This window comes from Mesoplodon mirus, assembly GCF_964341445.2.
Source record: "Mesoplodon mirus genome assembly, chromosome: 4".
NCBI lineage: Eukaryota > Metazoa > Chordata > Mammalia > Artiodactyla > Ziphiidae > Mesoplodon > Mesoplodon mirus.
Genome location: NC_138979.1, coordinates 181,009,548 through 181,034,757, shown reverse-complemented (window position 1 = coordinate 181,034,757; position 25,210 = coordinate 181,009,548). Strand labels below are relative to the sequence as shown.

At 37.3% G+C, this 25,210-nt stretch overlaps 1 protein-coding gene across 6 annotated transcripts in view; it reads right to left on the bottom strand.

Annotated features, from left to right (window-relative positions):
• The window catches only part of VRK1 (VRK serine/threonine kinase 1), a 95,347-nt gene that overhangs the window by 25,297 nt on the left and 44,840 nt on the right, over positions 1–25,210 (bottom strand). For 5 of the 6 annotated variants that reach the window (XM_082619727.1, XM_082619723.1, XM_082619722.1 and 2 more), the window contains 8 exons: positions 24,332–24,401; positions 23,313–23,400; positions 19,275–19,383; positions 19,063–19,155; positions 16,679–16,811; positions 15,767–15,887; positions 15,419–15,477; positions 11,475–11,653 (listed from right to left, as the gene is read on the bottom strand). In XM_082619727.1, coding sequence (XP_082475853.1) covers positions 11,475–11,653; positions 15,419–15,477; positions 15,767–15,887; positions 16,679–16,811; positions 19,063–19,155; positions 19,275–19,383; positions 23,313–23,400; positions 24,332–24,401 — 852 coding nt within the window. The remainder of the gene's footprint in view (positions 1–11,474; positions 11,654–15,418; positions 15,478–15,766; positions 15,888–16,678; positions 16,812–19,062; positions 19,156–19,274; positions 19,384–23,312; positions 23,401–24,331; positions 24,402–25,210) is intronic. The other variant, XM_082619725.1, reaches the window with a different exon arrangement.

The following is a 25,210-nucleotide window of genomic DNA, read 5'->3' as shown; positions in this document are numbered from 1 at the left end:
ATTATCTATGTATTACAGTTAATCCCACTGTTTCAAAATATTCTTACGGTGGCTGTGGAAAGATTAAACCTCAGAGATTCTCATCATGGTCCTGAAGAAAATGCTTCACACATATAAACATAACATCTTGACTAAACCTTAAAAAACTTTCAAAGGCATTCATTTAGCAGATTTGTACATGGAGGTATTACTTCTCAAAAATAGCTGGAAGAGTGGCTGTAACTTCATATAACTGATGAGAGAAGGGGAGAGTGCCTTACATCTTTCTTTTCCAAAGTGTTGCTTCATGATTACTATCTAAACCCTGCTGGGCTGAACAGATTGGTTCGATAATTACATACAATAACTGCAGTGGGCAGGTAACCCTCAGCTGGCACAGGGCAGCTCCCCTGTGAGAACTTCCATATGCAAACTGCACTGATGGAGTGCATTAGGTACATCTTTCCTGCCGGTGCACAGGCCTGATTAACGCCAGCCAAGACTCCAAGGTTAGCATGTCAGCAGATTTGTGATGCATTAGGCAGGAATAAACACAGACACTTTTGTTCGCTCGGACCAAAATTAAGGAGGAATATTTCAGTACTATATTGCTTTCCATACAGGAGAGAATGCATTTTCCAGCTTTAGGAGGGCAGATTTTTAAATGCTCATTATAAAGGGAGCTATCCAATATGTTCTACCTAAGAACCTAGTGCATTCATCTTGTTTTCAAGCTTATTTAATAAAAAGGAGCTTTCTTAATCTCCGTGCAGGTAAATTACATAGGAATGAAAATCAGACAGTATTCAACCAACAAAAGAAACACCTGTATTTCAGCAGTATGTACTGGGGAAAGCACTGAATTTCATTAATCCACACTTCAGTTGGGTATCTCTTGCCCAACTTTTCTGACAATGTATATATCAATAGTTTGGATAGAAAGGACCAACAGTCTACAGACTAAGACCAATTAACAACAACCTTCAAGTTAAAGAATATCTAAGTCTGTTATTCATTGCATAAGGTGATGAGTAAAATTCCAAACAATTTGCTGCCAGCCTCTTTCTACTAATATCACCAAATGCTTCATTTTGTTATTTGACAACTTTTGGGGCTTCAAATAGTGCATAGTTTGGTTCTCTTTAAACAGAAAATGGCTTCACAAAGTGCATTAATCTCTGATTTTGTCATATGCCATACCAGGTCTCACAGGTGCCTTTATTTACATTTATAAATGAAATCAAAATACTGCATGACACACAAGAATAATTCATAAAGTTAGGATAGAGTTTTCTTTTAATTCAGCATGGCTAAAATATCTTTGAAAACTAGGTTTATTTTAAAGGGCATTAGTGTATATATTACATATTGTATTTTTACAGTGCTCAGATATGCTAGGCTAAAACTTAGTTAATTAGCAGCTTCTCACTTCCAATTTAGAAACAGGAAGACAAATCAGCTAGATGCATCGGACTGATAATTTACTAACAATCTAAACACTGACTGGAGACTAGTTATAGACTTAAAGCTGTTTTAATGGAAAAGAGAATAAAAGTCTCCAGAGACAAAAACCAAAGACAATTCTTCACATCCCAACTCAAACACCCAAAGATACCCTCTAAATGCTTTCAACAGCATCTAAGAGAAGCCAATCAGATTCATGCTTGCATCAAAGGAGATGAGTACTGAAGAACTGTTGTTGGTTTTTTCCCCCTTATTACAAAAGTCATGAATGTTCATTATAGAAACGTAGACAGTACAGCCTAAAATGTTTAAATGGTACTGCACGTGTGTGTGTCAAAGAACAAAGAACTCTAAACACAAACATGAGACTGCAATACGCAGTAGTTAATCTTATTGGACTTATTTGATTAAGGGCACTGAAATCATCATGCAAATGTATACCCTTTAAAAATTACTATTACATTCCTTAATAGTAACCAAAAATAGAATATTTGTTACTCAGTGGTAACTAAAAAGAAAAAGGACATATCTTCTATGAAGGTAAAGAAACGTATGTGCTACACCACAATATTTACAAAACCAGTGGATTTTAGTTAAACTTCCCTATCTAGACAGAAAACACTGAGGCTGGGGACAAAAGAAAGCTGGGAGAAGCTGCTCAGTGTTTCTAGCTGGTGGTGGTGAGAAGACAAGAGCTAAGGGCTCTTGGTTCTTATTAGAACTTCCTTCCACAGAACCACGGGACTTTTCGGTGTGAAGTGGCAGTTTCCAGCGGTGGTACTTTCGTTGTAACGCATCCCTTCCTAGAGAGCTGGCGCACACATACATACATGTGTACTTGGCAAGCCCAGGGCCACACTCTACTTTCCTTCTCTCCCACCCTGGACGCTCCTGCAGGGCAAGGACTGGGGTTTTCCCCACGTGCTACTATGTACCTTACACATACACAAATATCTAGGGGTCTGCACCTGCCGAGCAACTAGTCCACTACGATTGTAGTAATAAAGAGCGGACTACGTGTTGTACCAAAAGCCCCTCAAAAACTGTGTAATGTTTAAATGGACATTAAGTAATTACAGAAAGGTTTTGAGAAAAAGCAGGAAAAGGTCAGACACAACTAAAAAGAGAACAGATGAAAAGATGGGAAGTGGGTCAGGAAATGAGTAAGTGACTTAAATGAGAGATGAATTTGAAGAATGGTCTAGAAAACTGTTACGATACACTGAAGTGATTTATTATTTTAAACAAGTTTCCATGGTAAAGGCTGCGATAAGAATAACGCACACTACAATTTCCTTCCACAGTAGCCCTGATTCTATCGGAACAGAGGTAGGAATCCCATCGTGTATTCTCTAAGCACCTACTGTGTGCTGGGCACTGTTTCAGGCTTCATTCTCATGGAGAAAAACAGACACTAACAAATCGTTAAAGCAAAAGAGTAATTTTAGCTTTTATAAAAACATTAAGCACACACAAGTTAAAATTCTAAAACTGTTTGCATTTATGTAAGCCCTATAAGAAGTCACTTCAGAGTTCCATAAATGAGTCTTTTTGAGTAAGTGACCAATGTAATCCCACACACATGGGATTTCACTCTGTGAAATATCAATCCATCTGTAAATGTAACACAGGCATGACTGCATGGCCAAACCCTGATTTTGTTTTTTGTTTAAATTTAGATATCTCTCCTGTCCACATTTCTAATTATCTATTCTGAAGGTAGTTAATAATTAACATATTACTCGAGTAATTTTATCATTTATTAGCAGGTCTGCGGGTTTAGCAAAATAAAAAAAAAGCATGACTAACAAAATGTGGAATATCTATGTCCTTCACTAGTTCAAGCTATCCCACTCTTATGCCATGAAGAACGAAGAATTTGCTGTCATTATCTGAAAATGGTGCACCAAAGATTATTGCTAACTCATGAGTTAGCAAATGATACCGATGCATTTGTATACTCTGTCAGAATAAATAAACAAATGAAAAAAAACTGCATCTAGGTGGCAAGCAGAATTGACTGCTTGCTCCATGGGCAGCACACTTTTTAGCAAAAGCACTGCTTTCACAAAATAGGCATATTTGTCTACTTGCTTATCTGGAGCGAATGTGTGTCCCTTCTGAAGTCGGGCCTACTGAGGATCTAGAAACAAGCTGCTTTACAGCCCTACCGTCACCCATCCTCCTAGAAAAAAAAACACAGCCACTGAGGAGATAATGGGCTGAAAAAAAAGTTGAACTGATCACATGATCTTCAGGAGTACTACATGACTGAGAACTTACTCTCATCGAATTTTCATATAATAATGGCAATCACAGACTGGAAAGGTCTCCCAACAGCACTTCTGAAAACAGTGAATCCATCTTCCAAAGTTGGCAACAGTGGCCTTTCGTGACTCTAATATCATTCATATCACAAGGACCACGAAACTTCCAATACAATCAAACCTGTAGTCACTTAACAACTGAGAGGTGTTTCCAGAGATTCAATAAACAAAGGTCTAAGGACTAATGTGTCACTGTATTCTCTTGATACTGGAATTAATATGACACTTCTTCACGCTTATTTTCCTCTGAAGGTTCCATGACCTGCACCATTAATGTCAAACTTTTTAGCAAAGTTAAGGTTATTTCAAGGGCAACTTATGGGGAGAGGCAAATGAGTAGCTGGTTATGGTTTAACTGTCTTTAATATTTTATACTTAAAATCACTAGGAGATTTTTAAGTGCCTTGAGCTCCTCTGAGGAAAAAAGCTATGTAAATGCATAATAATAATTAATGGTTGCATGGCCCTGGACAAGTCATCTAACCTCTTCTGAATTTCACTTTCATCATTTGTAAGCAGATGTATCTCGTATCAGTGCTGTAAAGTATATGTAAAATAATTTAATATTGACAGACTACAGAACACTATCAATACATAAATGTTCAATGATAACCTAAAGTTTAAAGGGTTGACATCCTATTACCAGCACCGAGCACCATCAAGTCCCCTGGAGAATTTTCAAACTTAAGGATTAAAAGCACCAAGACTCTGAAGCTATAACACTGCAAAATAAAGAGGCCAATATTTATAAAAATACATATTTCAATGAAAACCAAACCCTATGTATGTACTAGTGGGGAATTAAATGCTCTCAAGCCACACTTGAGCAAGTTTCTTACAAAATAAACCAGGCTACATTAGAGTTCCTATTAAAAACAGACTGCCTGACCTCCCCCCAATAAGGCTATGGCCACAAAATACATACTTCCTAAACACATAGGTAGAAAACAGTGAACACAGAATTCTCTGGCACTCAGAAGTCCTCTGCTTTATGTCAACTACCTATGGTCCTTTAGTACCAATCAACAGCTTCAAGAAAAAATATTAACTTCAAACTCATTAATGTGATTTATCCATTTTTAATATGAGTAAGTTATGGAGCTGCATTTTGGAACCTTTATTTCACAGTAATTACCATCTTGTCTTTGTTGCAAAATCAACTTTTACCAATTCCCCATCATTTACTATTCAAAACAATCAATTTGAACACACATACTCACCAAGTGAATGTAAGCCAGTCTTCATTCACATCTGCCCAATATACTCTATTTCATAAACTGAATTTTTAAGGATGTATGATCTTAGTTCAAAAGATTCAAATGAAAATGTTCTGCTATTTTCTTGACATCAAGAAACCAGAAAGACTTGAGAAAATGTAAAGTCAGTGAAACAACAGCATTAACAATATTGCAGTTAACATTTACTGATGACTTATTATGTGTTCAGCACTGTTCTAAGCACTTTCTAAATCTCATTTAACCCACACAACAATCTTATGAGCAAGATAGATAACATTATTTCCACAGAAAGACAGCTTTAAAGAAATGTATCACTTATTAAACAGAAACTCACACAAATGTTTAACATAATTCCTAAAAACTAGTCATGATATCAAAGAAAAAGGGAATCCTGCTCTAATACTGTCCTTTGTGATCTAAGTTTTGAACATATCTTATAAGCATATCTTTTTGTTATGTCAAAAAATAAATCCCCCTGGGTACCATTCAAGGCATTTATATGATGCCAAATTTCCTTCTATATCTCTTACAATAAAGATCGCAACATGGCATGTGTGAATAATTGCCTACATACATACACTGGTCATGTGGTTGATACGTACTATTATTTAAAGTCTTTTAGACTTAAATGTCCAATATCTGCTTTGCCTATTTGCAAAAGGGTTGTTTTCTACATAGAAGCTAGAATTCCAAGGTAACTCAAATTTTGGTTTGCAGTGGTTCTCAACTATGTCTGCACAATGTAATCACCTAAAAATCCTGAGGCTCAGGTCCACCCCCAAAGCTTTTGATTTAATTGGTCTGGGGTGCAATCCAGACAATGGGATTTATAAAAGCTCCCAGTTGATTTTAATATGCAGCCAAGGATGCCATCCCTGTCTTTCATCTACGTTAGAATCACCTGAGGCACTTGTGGTATGGTGCCCTCCCAGATCATAACATGCAAAAAATAGCTGAAGACTCCACTCTGAAAGAAAACAAAGTCCTCCCCTCAAAAAGAAAATTTTATAAAATGCATTAGGGCTTAAAAAAAAGATTTAAAAAATTGAGGAAATGAGAAATGATAATTTTTAAAAACCCAGAGATAAACAAGGAAATGCATAGCTAATAAATAGAAAAATAATCATTATAGAACTTATAAGTATATTAGAAACATTGAAAAACAGCAGACTGAGCTGACAACTAAATGAAATGAAGGAAAGGTGTGGGATGATTACAGAGAATAAAAAGAAATAGACTAAGAATTAAGCAGTTAGACATGGAAGATGTATATGATCTCTATATAGTGAGAGACAACTACAAACATCACTGAGATAAATGAAAGAACCTAAATAAATATAGGGGTATACCATATTCATGGAACAGAAAAGAATACTGTGAAGATGTCAGTTTTTCCCAAAATGACAGTCAGTGCAATCTCAATCAAAATCCCAGAAGAATTTTTGTGGAAATTAATAAGCTGATTCTAAAATTTATATGTCAAGTCAAAGGGCCAAAAACAGCAAAGACAATCTTAACGAAGAATAAAGTTGGAGAATTTATACTATCAAATATCATTATGAAGCCAGTAGTTCAAACAGTGTGGCATTGACCCAAATACAGATGAGCAGGCCGATGGCACAGAACAGAGGGTCCAGAAACAGACCCAAACACATATGGTTACCTGAACACCAGCTACATGTTGTGGGGACATTATAATCTTTTCAATAAATAGTTCAGATCAACTAGATATCCACAGGGGGTAAATAAACACCGACTCACACCATGCGCAAAATCAATTTCTGTTAAACTGTAGACCTAAATGAAAAAGATAAAATTTCTTGACAAAAGATTGTCTTCATGATCTTGAGGTGGACAAAATTTTCCTAAAATAGAATACACAAAGCACTAGCCATAAACAAACAAAAACCTGATAAATTCTGATTAACTGAAGTGAAGAACTTCTCTTCATCAAAAGATACCATATTAAGAGAGTGAAAAGATAAACCACAGACTGTAAAAAAAATATGTGCAATACATATAATTGTATATATATACAAAGTGCTTAACTCTGCAAATCAAAGGAAAGCAGACAACCCAAATTTTTTTTAATGGACAAAAGACTTGAAATGCACCTCACAAAAAAAGGATAATCAAGACTGACAGGCTATGAAAAGGTGCTCAAAATCAATATTCTCAAGGAGATCAAATTAAAACCATAAAGAAATACTAGTAAACATCTACCAAAATAGATGAAATTAAACATAATGCAATAGCTAGTGTCAGTGAGCAACTGGAACTCTCATAAGCTGCTGTGGGAGAGTAAACTGGGCAAATTGCTTGGCGGTATCTACTAAAGCTACTAAGCATACGTAAACCCTACGCCCCAGGAATTCTACTAGGTATACACCAAACTTGAAATAATTATATATGTTTCCTAAAAGAATTTATAAGAGTGTGCTTAACAGTATTATTGCAATCACCAAAAACTGGAAACAATGCAAACACCTACCAAGAGCAGAAGGGATAAATGAATCATGATATAGTCATATAATGGAGTACTACAGAGGAATAAAGAAACAAAAGACTTTTGTTACTTGTGACAGCAAGAAAATTCAGAAATGCAAGGCAGAAATAGAGACAGAGATGTGGAGAACAAACGTATGGACACCAAGGGGGGAAAGCGGCGTGGGAGGGGGTGGTGGAGTGATGAATTGGGAGATTGGGATTGACACGTATACGTCAATATTTATAAAATAGATAGCTAATAAGAACCTCCTGTATAAAAAAAATAAATAAAATTCAAAAAGAAAAATAAATACAAATGAACGAAAGACAGACACAAAAGCGTACAAAACGTATGGTGCTACTACTGTTTTTCTTTAATAGCAAAACTAATTTATGGTGTTAGAAGTCATAAAATTGGTGACTCTTACTGAAGGGGTAATAGCTGGGAGTAGGGCATGAGAAAGGTTTCTGGGGTTCCTGCAATGATCCATATTTTGATTTGGGTGACGTCTAAAGGCATACGTTCACTTTGTGAAGTTCAAATTCCACAATTAATTTGTGCACTTTTCTGTACATATGTCATAATCTCACTCGAAAATTTAGGGAAGAAATTACTTGACAAAATCCAACCAAATAAGACAAGATTCAAAATAAAGAACTCAATAATGGGGTATCTAAGGAAAGGAATTCTTAGTAAACACTGAATCCACTAGGATACAGAACTAAGGCTAAACTACCATTAAAAAACAGAAGGAGGGCTTCCCTGGTGGCGCAGTGGTTGGGAGCCCGCCTGCCGATGCAGGGGACACGGGTTCGTGCCCCGGTCCAGGAGGATCCCATGTGCCGTGGAGCGGCTGGGCCTGTGGGCCATGGCCGCTGAGCCTGCGCATCCGGAGGCTGTGCTCCGCTGCGGGACAGGCCACAACAGTGAGAGGCCCGCATAGCGCAAAAAAAAAAAAAAAAAAAAAAAAAAAAACCAGAAAGAAATGTATCAACTGCAACAATCTAAATTTACATAATGAAAATAGTTTCTATCATTCTATCACACAAAAACAGCTAGACAGATCTTCACCAAATTTAGATGGTATATTTGGGGCAATCTGACCTTAACTATAGGCTACATGGTATAAATTTAATACTGCATTAGGTGTGATCATCTCAAAGGATAGGAAGTTGTCCACCAGAGGAGCTGCAGGCCACTGATGTGCGTTGGAAGACCTTTCTCTGCTCCTCTTCAACTCTTTGTACCATGTTCCAGGCTGAGTGCCAGCAGGTATTTATTATTTACTTAACAATGATTTTTAAGGGCACGGTGATACTTAGTGTCTTTCTGCTTCAGATTATGTCATCCCCAAATTCTGTGCTTTAAATAATACTCTTAGGTTATTGAGAATAAAAACAGTTCAAAGTGGATACATTCATATTTCATGATAGTTTCCAAATTTACTATACCATAATCAAGCATGGCTGTAAGAAAATGGATAGAAGGCTTGCTTCATTACGTGTCGATCAATTCTTATAGGTTTTTTACCTTATCTCTTAGGAATATAAAGAGAAATATATATTGAATTGGTTAAACTTATCCCTTTCAGAGATATGAGTGTCCTAAATACAAAGAACATACACTTTTTTTTTAAGTTTTAAAAAATTATGACAGAGGAAAAGAAGGAGCAAGTATGCAATTATAAGGATTAATCCAGTTTCTATGATGAAGCATTATATTTAGCTCTGCACTTCCTAGTAACCAGAGCAAAAAAAGAATCTCAACTATATACTCCTTCCTAAAAAAGAGAAGGAATACTAATTTCTCAAAGAAGAGAGCTTTCTCTTGTTGGGAGCCCCCAGACTGAAAAGTTGGATGGAGCTCTGCTCTTATCTGTTTTAGATGTGGCGTATTTACAATTTATTTGAAGAAAATGTTCTGATGCTTTAAAAAGAAAAAGAAAGAAAGCTTAAAAAAAAAAACTGCTCTGGTCCAACTCTTTCACTTTACAAACAAAAAAAAAGGCCAACAAAATTAACAACTCACCTACAGTTACACATGATTATCAAGGAGCTTCATGATCTTACCTAATCTTAACTTTTATTAATTTCTTTTTAATACAAAAACAGTCCTATATCAGCTCTGAGGGGGAAAAAAGCAGCAAACTAATGAAGGAAATCTAACAGTTCAGTTTTTTATTCATTTTCTACCCCTAAATGAAGCTTTATACATGTAGGGGATGATCTAACAAGAAATTTCCAGCTTTCTGAACTACCCAAGGACACAAGAGAATTATAAGGTCACAGATGTTAGCTCCGCAGCAGACTGACCTATTCAGCTGTAAAGTCAGCCAACCCGCAGAGACCAAATTTTCTGTAGCATGTAGGTACAAACAACAGTGACTTGCAAAGGAAAGGGGAATGGTACTGGACAAGTTCTTACCTCAACAGAGATCTTTACTTTTCAATCAGCAAAATTTTAGAGAAAAATACTACAGAAGCCAGCTATAAATATTAACGTACAAAAATCTGTCCTGAGCAAGAAGAGGCATGCTGTATGTTTATATGTGCATGCAAACTGTAAGTTTACCACCTTACTGAAGAATTCCACTCAGCCTTCCATTTATCCTCTTCACTTAAAGCTGGATATGGCTTTCCACACGGTTGTTGACCACAAAAATGGATCAGGTGCAATTAAGACAAAATTTATGAAAGCAGAAAGATGCATATATAGATACATATGTATAATTTCAGATTCTGTGATGAAATTACAAAGAGATCTACTATTAGGCAAAAAAGTCAAATTAATGATCCAATGTCAAAATTCCTATCTCCTTTGTAAGTTCTTTTAATATGCTGCTTCTTACTTTAAAGGGAGAAAATCTGTTTTTAACTCTTTATCTCATAGTTTGGAATATAAGATTTCCAAAGGAATCTACTGGAATTTACAGAGTTAACGACAATTAGAACAGTCAATAATGTAAAAAAATATTTTTCTTCTAAAAGCAGTTTTCCTTTCCCATATAAAAGCAACTGGCACATTTTAGTAAACAATTCCAGATTAAAAAGGAAATTAAGGGCTTCCCTGGTGGTGCAGTGGTTGAGAGTCCGCCTGCCGATGCAGGGGACACGGGTTCGTGCCCCGGTCAGGGAAGATACCACATGCCGTGGAGCGGCTGGGCCCATGAGCCATGGCCACTGAGCCTGCGCATCCGGAGCCTGTGCTCCGCAACGGGAGAGGCCACAACAGTGAGAGGCCCGCGTATCGCAAAAAAAAAAAAAAACAAAAAAAAAACAAAATTAAGTTGATCAATAATTATTAAAAATAACCAATAAGTTGATGTATACCTTCAAAATCTAAATTTTAAAGTGATACCAGGAGTTATTTACATGCCTGTGCAATATTTCTACCATGAAGTTTATTATTTAACATTTCTTTCCAAAAAACTAATTCCCTTATATACAGATACACAGCTTTACATAATGAGATTTCTGTAAAGAGCAAAATAATGTTCCAATGGGAAACACAACACGACAACAAACAAGGAAACTTTCAAATGTAATTTTCAAATGGTAATTTTTCAAAACCGATTTTCAAATAGTAAATACTTGGACCACACCAATGAACAAGGAAAAAGTGAAAGACAAGATCAACCCTAAGGGGTGACGCAGGAGAAAAGAACACACAGACTGTGGATTGAGTGCCCTGCCGAAATCCCTCTGCCAGACATTAGTATCCTGAGTTAGAATCTCTTTAGGAATTTCCTAACTTGCTCCTGGACATAAGAAACACATAAATATTCATTTTTCTACCACCCTCTACAGATTTTTCCATATCATAAAGAGTTTGCTTGTATGTAATGATGATAAATATTTAATTGCGTGGCAATCTGTTATTAGTTTCTTGACTGAGTTACTGGTTCTCTTACCTAAAATTAATACTTGCTGCAATTATAGTCCCAGGACGCCCAAAGGAAAATTCAGTAACAAAGCTCACCTTTGTTATTGTCTTTGCTTTCAAACTTCCATTCTCCACGACACTGAGGTCCAGCTTGCTGTCCTCCTGACTTCCTATAGCTTTCAGTCCTTGCAAAAGAATACCTCGTAACTTTTGATAAAGAGGTTTTTCGGCATAATCCAGTAACTTCACTGTTTCCATGTACTTAGCAATTTCATCTAAAAGAATAACACAATCATTTTGTCATTTTTTGTCCTAAGTACAACGTACCTTTCTAAGAAAATGATACATGGTTATACTAAAATTAGAAGGCAAATGTATAGCTTGTTAAACATGTTTTTTTCAATCACTTCTTCAATGGAAAGTATGCTTCTGAATTCAAGAATTGTCAGATAAGTCAAATAAAAAATGTATTTTGAGAAACAATGTAAAAAACATTTTTTAATTGTGATAGTAAGACAGAAGACATGCTTAACATTTAACTATATACAAAAAAATAATTGCTGTAGTTTTAAAGCTATTTTTTAAAAGGACCTAGAATAAAGATTATAAAGTAAAATGTGCTTAAGTATACAATAAATATCATAGCCAGTATTTTTTTTTCTGCCACAGAAGACAGCTGCATTCTTTGCGTAAATAAGAAATAAAACATATGAAAAACAGCTTGAAAAAAAGAAAAAAGAAGCAAGGCCCGGTTTTCCCATAAGAGAAAAATCGACTTCTGAATGATGAAAGGTTTACTGTACACTGAGGCAGAACCAAACCCATAAAAAGAAATCTTACTAGTCAAGATCAACACTTTTCAACATCCATCTAAAAATCCATCTTTAGGCTAATGACTCATACATGTTATATCCCCAGCCCAGCCTTTCCACTGCTCTCCAGACTTGTATGTCCACTGATTTCCACTGACTCATATCAAATCCCAACAAATGCAAATCCAAACTCCTGACCAACCCCTAAAACCTGTTCTCCCTGTGGTTTTCCCTGTCTTAGTTACTGAAAATTCCATCCTTCCAGCACCTCAAGCCAAGAATCCTTTTCCCACACCCCACATCCAATAAATCAAGAGATCATGTCAGTGCTACACACACACACACACGTATATACACATTCATTCGTTCAGGTACTCATTAAGCACCCACCACATGCCAGGCATGATTCTAAATACCTGGGTAGATGAGAAAAAAGAAACAAAAATCCCTCCCTTCAACTTTCTTAATCTGAAAAAGGGGATCTATAGAAAACCTAAAGCAAATATCACCAACTATGGTAAAATACTGAACACTTCCCTGATGAGAGAAGGAAATGGCAAGGAAGTCCACTTGCACCACTCCCATTCGGCCTGAAAGTCCTGTAGTTTTTAGCCGGTACAGCAAGGCAAGAAAAGAAACAGAAGGCATCACGAGTGGAATGGAAGATGTAAAACAGTTTATTCATGAACATGACAGTGTATGCAGAAAATCCTAAGGAATCTATAAAAAAACTTCTAGAACCAATATGTAAATTTAACAAGGTCACAGGATATAAGGTAAATATTTAGAAATCTATTTTACTTCTATATACTACCAACAAGCAATTAGAAAAATAAATTTTAATAAAAATGTATCACTTAACAATAGCATCAAATACCTAGTAACAATTATAATGAAAGATGGGCAAGATTTTTTCCAGATTAAAACTATAAAACATAGATAACACAGAAACTGAGACCAAATTAAACAGAAGACATAAAGTATCAATAGTATAAAGATGCCAATGCTCCCCAGTTAGCCCACAGAGTCCATGCAATCCCACTCAGAATTCCAGCAAATTGCAGAGGGACAGGATGTGTACAGAACTGACAAGGTGATTCTAAAATGTACACAGATATACAAATGATCAAGCAAAACAGTGAAGTCAAGTATAAAGAAGAAACAGTGTTAGAGGACTTAAACTACCATGTATCAAGACTTAAGATAAAGCTACAGTAATTAAGACAGTGGGGTCCAAGAAGAGAAAAAAAGAACAATGAAAGAGCCCAGAAACAGACTCACAAATCCACACCTGATTTAACACAAAGGCGGCATCACAGGGAAAGGCTGGTCTTTTCAAGAAAGGCTGCTGTTAACTCTGTTAACTATGCAAGGTGATAGATGTATTAAATTATGTCGATCTTGGTAATCATTCTCCAGTGTGTATGTACAGGCAGGCACACCTCACAGACATTGCAGGTTCAGTTCCAGACCACCGCAATAAAGTATCACAATAAAGCAAGTCACTTTAATTTTTTTTTGTTCCCCAGTGGATATAAAAGTTATGTTTACACTATACTGTAGCCTGTTAGGTATGAAATAACATGATGTCTAAAAAAATGTAGGTACCTTAATTAAAAAACACTTTATTGCTAAAAAAAAATGCCAACCATCGTCTGAGCTTCAGTGAGTCAGAATTTTTTTGCAAGAGTAACATCAAAGATCACTGATCACAAATGACCATAATAAATAGAATAATAATGAAACCGTTTGAAATATTGTGAGAATTACCAAAATGTGACACAGACAGGAAGTGAACAAATGCTGTTGGAAAAATGGCACCAACAGACTTGCTTGACTCAGGGTTGCCACAAACCTTCAATGTGTAAAAAACACAGTATCGACAAAGTGCAATAAAGTGAACAGCGATAAAACGAGGTATGCCTGTATATCAAATCATCATGTTATACAATTATATTTTTCAGTTATTCCTCAATAAAGTTAAAAAGTAAATAAAAACATCCAAAAATGCAACAGTGGGAATTAATTTCACAAATGCAATACTGAGTGAAAGACAAAGAACTCCAATAGAAACCAGAACGTTAAAAATCCCTGCCCTCATGAAACTATCTATTTTGTTCACTCTATGATTCCATTTCTATATAGTTCAAAAACAAATCCTTAGTGTTGGAAGTTAGGCTAGTGATTCATTAGGCCAGTGGGAGAGGCTCGTGATTGGCAGGAGGCCCCAGGGGGTGTTTCTGAAAAAGCCTATAACATTCTATTTCTAGATGTGGTTGGTAGGTTGAAAGTTTAAAAGGCATAAGGTCAGGGTAGACCTCCCTGAAAAGGAGATAACTGAGCAAAGGCTTGAAAAGGCTTCGAAATATATCCACACCGACCACTCCTCACTACCTGCACCGCTACTTCCCTTGCCTGGATTATGGCAGTAGCCTCCTACCAGCTCCTGTTTGTACCCGGCCTTGCTTCCCTAGCAGTCGATCTTCAAAACAGCAGTTGGAGAGAGTTCCCTTAAAGACAGACAATTCACGTCCCTCTTCTCCTCCAAACCTCACGTGCTCCTGCTCAAAGTAAAAGCCAAAGCCCTATGATGGCTTAAAAGCAGGCATCCCTCAAGTACACCTGGCACTCACGTTCCTTCTGCCTGGAAACGCTCTTCCCCAGACTGCCCCTGAGCTCGCTCCCTATCTCCTTCCTACAACTATTCAATTGTCATCTCCTCAGTGAGGCCACCCCTGGCCACCCTATTTACAATTCCAGTCCACCTCCTCGCTTCACTCCCCAACCCATCCCCACACCCCCTAACTCTACTCGCTGCTTTCTTCTTTCTGCCACAGTACTAACCATGCAATATACTGTGAATTCACTCATTTGTTTACTGTCTACCTTTCCCCACTAGAGCTTCATGAGGATAGGAAGTTTTATTTATTTTGTTCACTGGTGTATCCCTAGTGCCTAGAATGATCCTTCGCACACAATAAAGCCTCAATAAAAGAAATAGTTGAATTACTGAATGAAATTCGGTTCCATTACTGAAAGCACTGCATAATAACTGAATAAGGCCCACCTGTGGAAAGGGACGTGCCTGTTTCAGGAGTGCAGGCTGCAGTGCAAGATGACACTTAACAATGCCTAAGCTCCTACATTAAGGGATATTCCACAGACCTCAAGACTTTTTTTCTTGCAGAAAACAAGATCCCTACGAACATTCAAGATGTCTTTTCTTACCTGGCTTGTTCTTCTCAGGAAAACATTTGTCCATCAAACCTGCGATATTTTCTCTGTATCTGTTAAAAATTAAAGGCTGAGTCACTGTTTGAAGCTTGATGCCGTGGAAAGTTATTAATATTTAGTAACGGTAAAAAGCACATTAAGCAGCATTGTGCTACATCCTAAATATGCTTATGGACATTCTTCTAAAATAAACTCAAAAGACCAAGGAATCTTACTGTTTAACAAGTACTTTCTTATTTCTACACTAGTATCAGTTAAAACTATAGTCATCAAGAAGTTCTGACTAAACATCTGCCTTATCATGATTTTGCCCAAAATAATTTATTATCAGTTTTCCTTTACCTAATTTTGGAATCTCTAACATAGTTGGGATCTTTCAAATTATCCTCCCAAGGAAGATGGCCACTAAGCCACTGGATCATGCAATAACCAAGGATTTCCAAGTCACCACGTCTTGATGGGGCTGTGAAACAAAAGAAGCAGATTCAGCACACTGAAACAATGTTTAAGGTAGAATTTCAGGTATATCTAAAGGAATAATGTAAAAGGGTCAACTCTACAGTCTTGTTTTTCATCATCAAATCTTGACTCCATTTTGAAAAAAGCATCGAATACTGGGCAGTATAAAAGAAATAATTTACCTCCAACTAATAATTTACTTTAAAACCCAAATTGGCAAACTCTACGGTTTCACACTGAGACTATTAGCCTAGGAAATAAATTATAAAACAATGACACATTAAATAGTGCCCTTGGAAAATGTGAAGATATTAAAAATGCTATAAGCTATTAAGAAGCCCAGAGAACTGGGGATTTTAGCTCCTCCACAGTGTTGGGTACAGAAGAAAAAGAAACGACTGCTGAAGAAACAGGCCAACTTAATAGGTGACAAAATAAGAGTCTACCTGTTACAAAGTTGTAGCTGCATAAGAAACTTACAGACTTTTAGGGGGGAAAAACCTCAACATTCCAATTAAGCTAAATAAAAGCAAAAGAAAGCCTTATTGCAGCTGACTGAACTACCTCTGCTACTGAAACCCTGGTGATCTTTGAAGGGTGGGAGGAAGACAGGCAGGGAACACAGGTGCCCTCACATTGCACAAATGTAGGAGCCTAGGCTCTCCCTTCTTCCCCCATCCTATCCTGCCTCTTCAGTTCTGATTTATTGTCTAAGTGTTTACTGCAGAAGAACTGTGTAGGAATTCAGTTGAAAGCACTGGCAATGTATCTCTTGTTCAGGTGCCACTGACGTACCCACACCGTTGTGCGCATCGATGCTGGTGAATTCAATCGTGCCATCGTGACATTTTTTGGGGTCTTCTTTGTATTCTTTATGAATTCCTTCTGGGCAGTACCGATAAGCAAGGCCATAATCTACCAAGTACACCTATAAATATCCAAACACCAAGACAAATTAAAGGCAAAATGACTACACATATACTCCTTTAAAGCCCAGAAACAGAATACTGTCACTTGAGGGTAGATTCATCCACAAGGCCATACTACAGCACCCCAAACAAGTTAGATCCAAAACGCAAACAACAGTAAGCACTTAATTCTGAAAGACTTTTTAAAGAAAAACGTTAAATGACCATGTAGCTAGCGTGCAGATATCATCTGACTTCTTTAGACAAGTATGTGTTACACCTGTAAATAATCTTGTCTCCTCAATTTGAGCAAGGATTATAAATCTTACACTTTTCCTTACAGTATCTAAAACAAAACTGAGCACAGAGTAAACCATCAATACTTGTTGCAATACAACTGCTACACGCTGACTGTAAGACTCCTAACTTAGTTGATACATGCTATGGTAGTTATTCCCCTCTGTCTTCACTTATAAAATAATCAAATATCAATTCACTTCATAAAAATATTTCACAGAGGGCTTCCCTGGTGGCGCAGTGGTTGAGAGTCCGCCTGCCGATGCAGGGGACACGGGTTCGTGCCCCGGTCTGGGAGGATCCCACATGCTGCAGAGCGGCTGGGCCCGTGAGCCATGGCCGCTGAGCCTGCACGTCTGGAGCCTGTGCTCCACAACGGGAGAGGCCACAACAGTGAGAGGCCCGCGTACCGCAAAAAAAAAAAAAAAAAAAAAAATATTTCACAGATTATAACAATGATCTGAAGAACTTTTAGATGAGGCTCTTAGCTACATTTAAATATTATATATTAAAGTCAAGTCTTCATAATTAGAACCAAATTTTAGTATTATATATACACTTTTCTATGGGCATGTATGTGTATATCTGATTAGCATACAAAGCTAATAAATTTGGCTTTCCTCTATTCCAGAGCCACATATTACATCTCTAATTCTGGGTAACTGTCTCACAGATGTATGTATCTGGTCACAGGAGGGAACTGAAGTAAAAATTTGGGGCTGGATCTAACACATACATCTAATACTAGAAAAATTATCCCATCCAAAACATATGCCCAAAGGATAACCAAGCTGCAAAAATACTTCCATCTAAACAAAAGGCAGCATGTTTTAGTCAACTGCAAATGGAAATAAATTATATTTGTATTTATTATACAAGTCCAGTCTACTTCAACTAATAGAATCCTTACCATTCAGGTTTCTAAGCTATGTTTTGTTCGTTTGTTTGCTTATTTTTAACCTAAACACATCTAATACAAGTTGCCTGGAAATTTTGTGATTGCCTTTAGGATTTCTCCATTAGCCTGCTCTAGACCAGAAACTTTCTTCTGCTCTGCATATACAGATCCCTTACAGCTACTGTAACAGAGATGGGGAAGGGGAGGCAAATATATGAGATGACCGGAAAACAAACGGGAGCCAAAGGAAAAAGGGAAAACTAAGCAAGAGGAAGTCAAAGTTAGGTCTGAGACAAAGAAGAATAAAGTATGGCATATCGACATACACTTTATTTAAGTTAAAATGCTTAAATATTCCTTTCTTATACAAGATCAAGTAAGAAGTGAGAAAACACACATGAAATGGATTAAATACAGTGGCCCAACTATGTCAACGAAAACTTACTTTTACCGAAATCATGGAATCAGCTTCAAGGAAATTACAAATCCTTCTACTCCAACTAAACTGACCCAAATAAAGGTATAATAACATTAGCTTTTCTCCTTTCCTTAAAAAGTGAAAATTACAAAGTGAACGTAATAGGCTTAAAAAATGCACACTTGAATTCCAAACCCTACAAAATTTAGACAGCTAAGATATTTCTGTAAATCAACTGATTTCAATAATCAACACGTTAAAGACCAAATTCTCCAAGTAACAGAACACTTACATTTGATGGATTTCTTGAACAAAGGAAATTTAAAAAATGACAAAGCAGAAAGGCAAACATAATTCATTGGTCCACTATATAATTTTAAGCTTCCACCCTCAAATAGCTATTTGAAATTCATTTTGTATCACAAGTACTTCTTCTGAATATTAATATTTAGGGCAAAATAGCCAACTTGATAAAGTGCCAACAAATCGCATCAAAAATGTAGAATGTTAACTAGATAAAAGTGTCAAGAAGAAATATTATTATTACCATATCTACCTGAAAAAGTAAAACTTCTGCATGGGTTCAAAAGTTCGTAGCAACCATATTTGTTTTCAAACAACAGGTTTTAAACGGTAAAAATTAAAGTTACAAAACTACCTGGTCAGGATTCTTGTAGCTGAGAAGAAGATTTGAGGCCTTGATATCTCCGTGTACGTACTCATGCTCATGAATATATTCCAGAATATCCAGCTATAAAAGCATCATATAGAATAAATTAATGCAGTACCTAACACCAACCAGCAGAGGACCGAACTTCAACACAACTAGCCTTCACTGGATTAAAAACGAGAAGAATGTAGCTCACATACAATTCTTAAGCTTAGTTGCAAGACAGTTTTCCGAGAAAACCTTTTGGCATTTGCTTCATATATTTTCTGAAGGTCACTCCCAAAGCGATCCATTATCATAAACCTGTAACTAAAGACAAACAAGAAAAGTCAATGAACAAAATGTAACTCAGGAAAACCTATTTTGCACTGAGTACTCTCCTTTCAAAGTAATTTTTTTCAAGGCAATGTTTACTAAGAAAGTAGAAAGACAAGACAAGGAAAGAAAGAAGGAAGGAAAGACAAAGATCTGAAACAGGTTCTTCCAACTAGAAATCTCAAGAGCTGGGAGAGCTTTCCTGTCTTGACTTTTACTTTATGGGCCTCATGGTCTCAGCAAGTTACGAGACAATATTCAATGTAAGAAAACACCACAGAGAGAAGACAACAGACACTTCACAGTAAAGATTAAATAAACTGAGCAAGATTGATGTCACTAACTTTTGTCATAGTTAATGTTAATTTATGTTTCTGTATATTAGCTTCCTGCCTGTGACTGTTATTTTTATTTTATTTTTATTTTTTTTGCGGTACGCAGGCCTCACACCTATGGAAATTGGAGCCCAAAGAAGAAACGTGACTTGGCCAAGGTGACAGAGTTGGTCTGTGGCAAAACCAAAAATCTTCATGTTTTTCCAGGACATTTACTGTTCCCCAAATCTTATTTGTTGAGTACTTAGTATGCAATTCTTTTACATCATTTAAGCAGTTTTATTGCATTTAGCTATTGTTACAGCATCTCTTGACAGTCCTGATTTTAACAGAATGTTAATACTGCTAAAATGTGCCTTAAAAATAGAGAACAGGGCTTCCCTGGTGGCGCAGTGGTTGAGAGTCCACCTGCCGATATAGGGGACACGGGTTCGTGCCCTGGTCCAGGAAGATCCCACATGCCGTGGAGCGGCTGGGCCTGTGAGCCATGGCCACTGAGCCTGCGCATCCGGAGCCTGTGCTCTGCAATGGGAGAGGCCACAACAGTGAGAGGCCTGCGTACCGGAAAAAAAAAAAAAAAAAAAAAAAGAAGGAAGAGCTAACATTTAAAAGACAACACACGAAATAAAAAATTCAAGATTCTACCTATTTTTGAAGTGGAAGAGAATTAGAGATCTTTCTATCTTTTAATGAAATAATTAATGTCTATAGCAGTAAATTGATTTGTCCAAAGTCACAGGATTAGTCAGTGGCAAAATGTCTTCATTCTTGTAAGATTTTCAGTACCCTGACCTCTAAAATATTAGAGGGAACAGTGATTTTGACTTCCTGATTTCCTCTGTACAACAGGTTTTGAGAGGTTGAGGGATGAGACCAAGGACAAATGTATACATTTGTTTTTACAAATAAGTGATGTGATTGTGTAATTATTATGAAATAATATGTAGGTAACAAGAATACAATCTCTGCTGTTACTCTGAAAGGGAGCTAAAGCACACTTGGTTAATTCAACCAGAGATCTATTAATATATTACATGAAGTAGACCTTTGTTTTTATTCACAGATCACTCCACCACTGCTCTCAACAATCCCTTAATCGCCTCACCAGGTCTAAATTATACACATCAAGTGAAGCATGATTCTGAATACTGCATATAAATTTTCACCACATTCTTCTGCAAGGATATGTCTACCACTGAGTACTAAAAGGAAAGCTACTTTTTAGTAACTCTTCTAAAGTAAAACCATTGACGTATACTTTCCTGGGGACTTGGAAAAAACAATGCAAATAATGGGAATATATAAATCAGTATAAATGATTTAATAATGATAGCAGCTAACATTTTTATGAGCCTAACATTGTTCTAAGCACTTATATTCATATCACTTCAGATGAGTTACAGGGGAAAGTAAGGATTTCTGGCAGGGGAGGAGGGCTGGAAGGACAACCTTACTTTCTATTTTTTTACTTTTGTAAGCACTTAAATGAGGGAATTCCCTGGCGGTCCAGTGGTCAGGTCTTGGCACCTTCACTCATGGGGCCCCAGGTTCAATCCCTGGTCGGGGAACTAAGATCCCACAAGACGTGCAGCACAGCCAAAAAAAAAGAACTAAGAGAACTAAAATGATTATTTTTAAGAGCTTCAACCTAAGAAGTAAATCAATATCTTATAGGTGATCAATGTTCCCATTTAGGAAATACTTCTAGGCACTCTGTGTTACAGAAGACACAGGCCGAGTTGTAAGGTCACAAGTCAATGGTGAGTCAGCTGTACCTCGAGGGTGTCTGTCCCTTTGTTCAAACACGTGCCACGTGCAGTAGCTTCCAACTACCTACTGCACACAGGCCCCAAACAGCCCTTTCCTCCCCATCTTCATTACCTGCCTCAGCCTCTCTCTCCAAGTTATTTCCTTCTCTTTCTCATGTGTGTGCAAGTCCCCCCTTTCTTTGTTAAAGAAAGATGGCCAATTATGCATAAAATAATGTCATGTCTGAAAAAAAAATTCATTAAAAAAAAAAGAAAGAGGGCCAAGAGGCCAGCCAGCAGGCCAGAAGCCTATTCTGACTGTGTGTTCATGTTACTCCCCACTTGAGATGCTATTCCTTCTCTACAGTGATTTTTTAACCCAGCAGTTCTTAATATTTAAGGGATTAAAGACCTCTTTGAGAGTAAAAGCTAACACACATATTCTAAGAGCTTTACATTTAATACCCCTTATTATGCGGATAGGTGTTACTCTATTTCACAGATGAGGAAATTGAGGCAAAAAGAAGTAACTTACCCAGTCACGCACATTTTAAGGGGCAAAGCACAGATCTGAAGCCAAGTGTCTGCCTCTAGAATCCTGACTCTTAACTTAACCCTTGCTCTATACTAGTTCTCCAGAAAATTTCTAAAAACGGTAGAAACTTGTCCCAGCAAAACCACATGTAACAAAATGTTCTCTCGTCATTCCAGGGAGCTCCCACGCTCCCTCAGAGGTGCCTGGGTTCCAGGACAAGAACTTCCTGGTGGACGACGCCGGCTGCCCCCCACCCCCAGCAGCTCCTCTGTGCTCCCTCTTCTCTGACAGAACGCCACTCTGGTTCAGCCTTTCCCCCCACTCATCACTGTGATCACTCTGACCTTGCCAGTGGCTGGTTTAAGAACGAGCAGCGATAAAACTCTGACCAAGAAGACATGGGGGGAAGTCTGCCACGAGGCCCCTGGGAAAGGTGTCCCTGCCAGGGAAGTGGAACTCACAAGAAGCAATCCCATTTTCTGCTGTTGGGTACTGTGTCTGCAGGCGAAGCCCAGAAATGGGCAGCCACCTTGAGACCATACAATGGAGAATTAATAGAGAACAAAGCCAAGAGGGCAAAAGGGCAAGATAAAGGAAGCTGGGCACTTGACAATTACTTAAGAGAGCTGAGTCAGTTTTATCTTTACCTGCAGCTGAAAGCATCCTAACCAATACACCCCAGTTCCAACTAAATCTACTCTTCAAACCTCAGCTACCAGCATTGGTGAACGATGCTCCATTCATTCATTAAATATTTTTAAAGTGTCAATTATGCATCAAAAGCATTGGAGGTTTTCTCCAACTCAACTCTGCCGGCAATATTCTCTCCATTCTGAACTCCTAAGACATGTTAAGAGTCAGCATCACACAATGTGGCACTTAACTGGCGTCTGGTTGTTTCATACAGCTTTGTTTTTTCTCTTCAGCTAGACTGAAACCTCACAAAGGTGGGCAGATTATGTATCTAACGGGAGATGCCAAATTGAAGCCTGCAGGCTCCCTTTTACATAAATAACATGGAATTTTCTGTGTGTTTGCTTATTCATTTTTAAGGGAAAAAAACAATGCAGGCCAGTTGGCTTTGTTCCTACTTGTCAGCTGGGTTCCAGGCAGCTGCTTCCACTCGGTACAAGTCCCCCAGACGAGAGAGAACACCTTGTTCATCTCTGTTGAATACATTCCACACAGCCCAGGTGAAGGCCACGCAGTACTGTACGTAGGTGCTCAGTACATAATTGTTGATTAAACAACTGAACTGCGCATGATCAAAAAGGAAGGAGAAAAACAAAACATGCATATTTTTACCTTTTTCCATTTTTGTCATGTAGACCAGACCCCCAATACTTAGGGACACCCAAGTACTTCAGGTTATGGGTACGAATCCATTTCTGAACTACAAATTAAAACACATGCTTGTGATTTCAATTTTGTTATATATCAGCAATTTTTCTCAGAAAAATCAAGAACAGAATGCCTAAGATATACATGCAATAAGATTTCACCTTTATTCATAAAAAAAGAAAGTGAACAATACATTGTACCTAACAAATGAACAGTACTTTACAATGAAATCATTTTTATTAACCCACAAAATTGTGTTATGCTGTCCTAAACATTGTCTTTAAAATGAAAAACCTGCAAAAAACATTTTTTAAAAAGTCAAACCACATTCAATTACAATTAATATCTCCAATTATGTAAATGTTTACTTGTTTCCACAGAAAGACTTACTTTTTACACCTATCTAAAAGTTTTTTTACCTCATTCTAAAAGTCCTCAACCAGGAAATCAAGCTCGAGGAGAGACAAGCCCCTCGAGAGATTCCCAAGCCTGATACCATCCTACCAGGAGATTCCGTGGATTTTCAGAGGGGACGGAAGGTGAGAAGGGGATTGGAGGACAGGAGGACAAGGGTAGCTAGAAGAGGTCCTGCTCTCTCCCTTGATAGTCTTCTAGTTCATAAGTGATGGAATCCCTGCAAGTTATGGTCTCCAGAATTTAGAAAAACACTCAAAAACAGATTGGGAGATCCTTGAGGCATACTCATGGATTAGGGTTAATTCTCAACTTTTAACAATATTTCCTAAATCATATATTATTTATAAACTCTATATTATCAATATAAGTGAAATCTTATCATAAGAAACCTGTTAAGAGATCAAAATTCTTTCATACAAATCTCATTTAAATAGAATTTATCTGTGAAGTAAAAAATAACAAAACATCACAATATAAGATCCAATGTTCTAGTCTTGGCTTAAACAAAACAAAACAAAACCAGTGTTCATTTAAAAGCACAAACATATGTGTACTGTATTTCTTACTTTGTTCTGGTTTGGCAGCTCGCTGGTAGAACTTTAATTCAGTAAAAAGAGGTCCATTGTCACTGGGTTCCTTAAAACAAAAGAGTTCATTAGCACAAGCAGTAGTTAAAATTACTGAGTAATTTTCAATGAACCTTCAAAAAAGATTAATAAATCAATTTTCTTTCCAAACAATACGATTTTGATACCTCAGTTTATAAAATATGTTTAAGAGGGGCTTCCCTGGTGGCGCAGTGGTTGAGAGTCCACCTGCCGATGCAGGGGACACGGGTTCGTGCCCCGGTCCGGGAAGATCCCACATACCGTGGAGCGGCTGGGCCCGTGAGCCATGGCCGCTGAGCCTGCGCGTCCGGAGCCTGTGCTCCGCAACGGGAGAGGCCACAACAGTGAGAGGCCCGTGTACCACAAAAAAAAAAAAAAAAAAAAACGTTTAAGATTAAGTAAAACTCTTCAAAAATGTTTCAGAGAGTCTCAGAAGAGTCCGTAAGTCTTTATTTCTCTCAAGTTCCATTTCTACATGTGATAAACTATACAACATCAGACATACAGCTCAGTCTTTGCAGAAGTTTAAGAAAAATTGTTAACCTTATTTCCATCACTATTAAGCTTTCTCTTAAGTAAAGATCAGCAACCATGTTAACTGTTTCACCAAAGGGCTACAAGATATTTCTGAGATTTACTGAATAATAAAATTTCAATACCTGATTTAATCAATTAGTGGCAAAATCCCATTCCTTTCCTGTTTCTCATTACAATTTTATCTATTATCAAAACTGGCAGAAAACCAACCTTATCACAAAGAAGAGTGTTCTGGAACTCCCAGAGCAAACAAGCACTGTCCATGTAACTGTATCCTTTCCTGACACCGATTCTCATGAT